General features: G+C 34.0%; 1 protein-coding gene across 1 annotated transcript in view; it reads left to right on the top strand.

Moving 5' to 3' along the window:
- The first annotated feature begins 201 nt into the window (after positions 1–201).
- Positions 202–6,000, top strand: part of Tyr (tyrosinase) — a 99,237-nt gene continuing 93,438 nt past the window's right edge. Inside the window, exon 1 of the mRNA XM_046439392.2 lies at positions 202–1,069. Coding sequence (XP_046295348.1) covers positions 251–1,069 — 819 coding nt within the window. The 5' untranslated portion in view covers positions 202–250. The remainder of the gene's footprint in view (positions 1,070–6,000) is intronic.

The following is a 6,000-nucleotide window of genomic DNA, read 5'->3' as shown; positions in this document are numbered from 1 at the left end:
AGTATTTCTTGCTTTAACATAGGCCAATCCCACTGTGGGATATGTGCCAACTCAAAAAAAAAAAAAAGTCAATCATGTGCTTTTCAGAAGATGAAAGCTTAAGATAAAAGCTGACAGTACGCAATTTGGAGGTGGGAGGGGAGTTATATAGGTCTTAGCCAAAACATGTGATAGTCACTATAAGGGTAGTTGGAAAAAGAAGTCTGTGGCTCCAGTTAACCTGCTTAAGCAGATCTGTAAGCACTAGACAATGCTACTGGCTATTTTGTGCTGTCTGCTGTGGGGTTTCCAGATCTCTGCAGGCCATTTCCCTCGAGCCTGTGCCTCCTCTGAGAGCCTGATGAAGAAGGAATGTTGCCCACCATGGAGTGGTGATGGAAGTCCCTGTGGCCAACTTTCAGGCAGAGGCTCCTGTCAGGACATTCTTCTGTCTAATGCACCACGGGGGCCTCAATTCCCCTTCACGGGTGTGGATGACCGGGAATCTTGGCCTTCTGTCTTTTACAATAGGACTTGCCAATGCTCTGGCAATTTCATGGGATTCAACTGTGGAAATTGCAGGTTTGGATTCGGGGGACCAAATTGCACAGAAAAGCGACTCTTGGTGAGAAGAAACATCTTTGATTTGAGTATCCCGGAGAAGGATAGATTTCTTGCCTACCTCACATTAGCAAAGAATACTATTAGCAAAGACTATGTCATCCCCACAGGCACCTATGGTCAAATGAATAATGGATCAACACCCATGTTTAATGATGTCAACATTTATGACCTCTTTGTCTGGATGCATTACTATGTGTCAAGGGACACACTGCTTGGAGGATCTGAAATCTGGAGAGACATTGATTTTGCCCATGAAGCACCAGGTTTTCTGCCTTGGCATAGACTTTTCTTGTTATTGTGGGAACAAGATATCCGGGAGCTGACAGGGGATGAGAACTTCACTGTTCCATACTGGGACTGGCGAGATGCAGAAAACTGTGATATTTGCACTGATGAGTACATGGGCGGGCGTCACCCTGCAAACCCTAACCTACTCAGCCCAGGATCCTTCTTCTCCTCTTGGCAGGTAAAATGTGCTAGACGTACAATATAAGAGAAGAAATGAACTTTAGCCATAAATTCTTCAGGGGATCTTCATCCTATCTTCCCAAACTAATGTAGAAAATGTCCCCTGTTAGGAGCTATCAATGTGCCTTGTATTTTCCCATTAGAGAATAATCACAGTCATAATTAAGTAGATATTTATGTGATTTTTTAATTCAATATTTATATCCTCTACTACATTTCTAAACTACAATGAACAAAAAGTACTTAATTCATCATTTTATTTCCCAGGACCTAGGATGTACCTGACATACCACAATGACTAAAAAAATACTTAGGAAGGAAGGAAGGAGACAAAATTACTTAGGCTAGTGATTCTGAATAACAGCATTATTAATCATAATAAATTCATATGGTGAGCAAATTAAAAATACCTTGCCTTGATCCAGACTCATTGATCAGAATCTTCATGGAAGGGTCCTGGGATGGCATGGTTTGCTAAATGTGTAGGTGATTATTATTGTAAGAAAGTTTGACAAATACTGATTGGATTTTTTTTATTCATAGGGAAGCTCAACTAGGTAAATTAGGGAAACTATTAATATTCATTGAGCATTTAGCATGTATAAAGTTCTGTTGACACTGTTTTTATGTATTGGCTCATTTGATACTTAATATCACAATGTCCCCCTTTCAAAGGTATAAAGTTATAATGTAATTTGTTTTAAAACACACAGCTGGTAAATAGCGAGGATAATATTTGTTCTTGGATAGTCTGGATATGTGATCTCTCTATATATGATTTACAAGGGATGACTACTATTTTGTCTTGAGGCAAAGGATTGTTCTACTCTCACATTTTCATAAAACAGCAAAATAAATTAATTTTTTTCCTAAGAATTTGCAGACTTCAGTTGCAGCATAAGATTGCAATTTTAAAATTAAATTCCATTTCTCTGTTTGATTTTCTTTTCTTTTTTTTTTCATTCTGGATTAGAGACAAAGGTAAGCAAAGAAATAACTGCTTAATTATCATTTAAAATATGTATAGGTGGAAGTAATGATTTTCTGCCTGACTTTCAAAAATTCCTAATGCAGCACTTCTGGCCAGCAATATTTTATGGAATTAATGTTTGAGTTAGATAAGAAGAATCTTGCATTCACTGTTCTGATATGTGGATAGGTTTTTCCCATGATGCACTTGAAATGGAATCTATTGGAGGCCCCTGAAAAATGGCCACTAATTTCTAGCTATTTACTAAAATTAATGAGTATATTTGTATAGGAAGGACTGGAGAAATATGCATAAGAACAATTTCAATAAATCTTCAGACCTTTTAACTTAACCCACTAAGTCCCAAGTTTTCAATTCTGAGACTATTTCAAGAAATTCATACAAATGCAATAAAATAGATTGGAAATCATAATCTAGAGCTAATGTGTTATTAGTATTATATTCTTATTACTAATTATATTATATATTATTTTATTAAAATATATGTAAGTTTTTATACCTGACCTTTTATTTTGACCTTTTATTTGCAATAGAAGAAAACATCAGGTGCAGTCTCACATCTGGGACCATGGGATAAAATGGGTTTATCTATAGGATACAACACTTTTATCTCACCTTCTATTTTACTGCTTAAATTGCTGTCAAGCTTGAATGTGGCATTTTCTGTCATTTTTGCTTTCCTTAACTGTGTAGCTTCATTTGACTTAGAAAGGCTGAAAGATTGTCTAAATATCAGAAAAGAAAGAAAGAAAAAAACCTACAACATACACACTGAAGCTTGGTGGAGAGATATAAACTGATATTTAGATGCATGAGGTGAACACCACCGGAAAGTACCCAGAATTATATTTGAGTTTGCTTTCCTAAATCATTTACTGATTATTAATTGAATTATTTCTCTTTTCTCTTTAGGATTATGGTCAATTTTATTACTTTCTAGAGAAAACTGGTCAGAGAGAAATGGTTACAATATTGATTTCAGTCTTGTTCTATGAATAAAGTGCTGTATAGAAATAGGCTTTTCAGATAAAATGAGGAAGCAGAGTGAACCATGTCCATTGAAGAAAAACAAGCACATAGCAGTTTAAATAAGAGAGGCTAAACCAATGAACATTTGCTGTTCAGTCACTGTGTGTGGTGTCAGGGATAATGTTGCAGAAGTGACAAACACAACTTGTGATGTCTGTGTCCATTTAATCACAAAACCTCTCTGGTTAAAGAGTCCTTCAACAATTAGGATCAGGTTTTTTTTTTTTTTTTATGTTGATTTATTTCTGTAGTTCTCAGTATCAAAATCACCTAGGAAACTTAAATTTTTAAGAATAGTTGCATGAACTTCACTCATCTAACTTCTTGCCAGAAATTCAGATTGCTGTGAAATTGGAATCTTTGCTTTTAAAACCTCTTCATGTGATTCTAATGTGCAGCCAACACTAAGAACCAGTGATTTAATTAATATGGAGATTGTCTGGGTATCTCTTTGTTTTCACTTTATAAAAACACAGTTCTGTAATAAACACACCATTAATTTGAATGCTTCTTCTTAAATTAAACACTCAAATTAAGAACTAAACTATTTTGTGTAAGATGAGATCAAGCTAAATGAGTTCCTGAATACCTTCTGAATTAACTAGGCTGACAGATACTCTGATACAAAGCCTCTGGTTTGGGGTTGGGTTTTAGATATCTTCTTACTTGACACACAAATAGAGCATTCAGAGATGTGATTGCATTTATTAACTCTGAGCTGAGGACTTCTCAGTGGTCTCTAATATAGTGCCCATATTTTATAAAAGATAGAAAGGCCTAAAATGGTGGGATGATTTGTCCAAGGTCACACATCTAGGAACAACAACAACAACAACAAAGAGACTGACTCCTTTGTTATTTGAGTCAGCTATAATTTTGTTCTTTAGGCTCAGAGAGGATTGAATCAACCACGATTATGTTAATGTATAATTTGACATATTGTCCCCTTGGGCTCCTTTAAAATTCTTGTGCATCCCACAACATGGGAAAGCAGTTCTTTTTGTTTATATTGTAATGAAAATCTGCTATTATACCTTTACTGATGGACCTCCTTTACTCAGATAGCATTGTACCCTACCCTTTATGCCATAATTACACTTTGTAGAGATTTATGCCATTGCACTTATATCTCTTCAGTATATGTAATGTTTTTCAAGCCTGTCTGTGCCTACCAGACTGTCAGACCTTCTGGAGTAGAGACCATTTACAAATGAATAGTTTTGTATCCAGAGAGCTTGGGATAGTAAATTGTACATGTAATGGACTCTATAAATGCATACTGAATTGAATATAATTTAAAGACAAAGAAATGTTAGCGCCAACGCCAACAAATTTAAAAAAAATAAATTCTGCATGGATAGATTTTGTAGGACTTTAAACTGTTCTTTTTAATGCAGTATCCTCAATGCTGAGAAAATATCAATGCCAATAAGCAGCCACACAGTCAGGAGTAAGACATTTTGTGTAGTTCTCTCTAGTCTTTTATGTAAGTATATATGTGTACTTGCAACAAAAGGGAAAACACAATAAGGAAGATCACATCTGAGTGTCATTTAAATAAAATTGGTAGTATTTATCTGGCAGAGCTACTATGAAATAATACCATAAATTGAAACATCAGGTAACAAATGTTACTTTTCTTAGATAGTTTATATTAATAATTCTTGTAAATGTTGTTTAATATCAGAAGCTTTTTGTGTAGAAGCATGTTTGTCATCAGTTAGAATAATACATTATTTTTGGAAAAAGAGGGCTTCTCAGTAACATTTAACTACTAAATATCTATATTCACACAATTGGATCCAATATTATGGAACCAATAAATAAACTAGCAATAAAAAGAAAATTTATATCAGCAATAATCAGTATGAGAATTAAAATAAAGAAAAACAACATTTCCTGGATGATAGACATGAGTGAATAGTGGTCAGGGAATTCACTCATCAGGTGAAAGGCGCATCACATGGAAGCAAACAGTGGGGAGAAAAAAAAAGTCACATTTCAGCAGAGAGTCATGGGTTTTAGGTAACCATGACAACAGCACAGTGAAATAACAGCTTCTCTTTTTTCTTTATGAAAAAGATTCTGTGGAATGTCATATGGTTTACATTTTTTTTCAGATAAATCTTTAATGCCATAACAGAATCTTTGCTCCTGAAAATCTTTTAATAGCTGAGAGTTTATTGCTATTTCTTGAAATTTAAAACATTATCTAGATCTACCTTCCTCATAAAATGTTTTTTTCTGCCCCTCTTTTTTTATTTTGAATTGGTAGACTTGATCCCCCGCCCCAGCATATGCTATAAATCACTTGTATTAAAGGGAACAGAGAAAATAACAAAATCCTTGTCAGAAAATCTGGGATTCAATTCAAACTCTGCCATTTGCCAGATAATATTAGACAAGGTATTTACAAAATGTGACCTTTTATTTGCAATAGAAGAAAACATAAGGTGCAGTTATCACATATGTTTTCTGTATTGTTAAGAGGACTAAATGGAAGGGAAAGCAATAGTACAGAGAGTAGACTTTTGAGCTAGATAAACATGAGCTCACATAGTTATTTGTAACTTACTTAGCTGCTTATAAAACAATTTGCTTATTATTCTGAAATATTTTTTCTCTAAAATTAGAAAAATATAGCTTAATATAACATTACTATAAGGTAAGTCATGAAATCTATGTAAAATAGTTTTAGTAAATGATATATTGTGTTCCATGTCTGCAAAACATTGTGATATATTTTTAAATGGTATATCCAAGTTAGTTATTTAATAATGGGTATTCAAACAATGTTAAAAACCCAGAGGTAAAAATGATTTGGTGACCTTATCAATGGTCTTATATTAAATAAAAATTTTAATAGTTATAATTATTAAAAGTATGCAATTTTCACTACACTATGTGCT

Source organism: Marmota monax, unplaced genomic scaffold (assembly GCF_021218885.2).
Source record: "Marmota monax isolate L192 unplaced genomic scaffold, Marmota_monax_Labrador192_F-V1.1 WCK01_AAM20220418_F8-fsc00096, whole genome shotgun sequence".
Classification (NCBI taxonomy): domain Eukaryota; kingdom Metazoa; phylum Chordata; class Mammalia; order Rodentia; family Sciuridae; genus Marmota; species Marmota monax.
The sequence above is the reverse complement of the archived record's forward strand: the minus strand, read 5'-3'. Positions and strand labels throughout refer to the sequence as shown.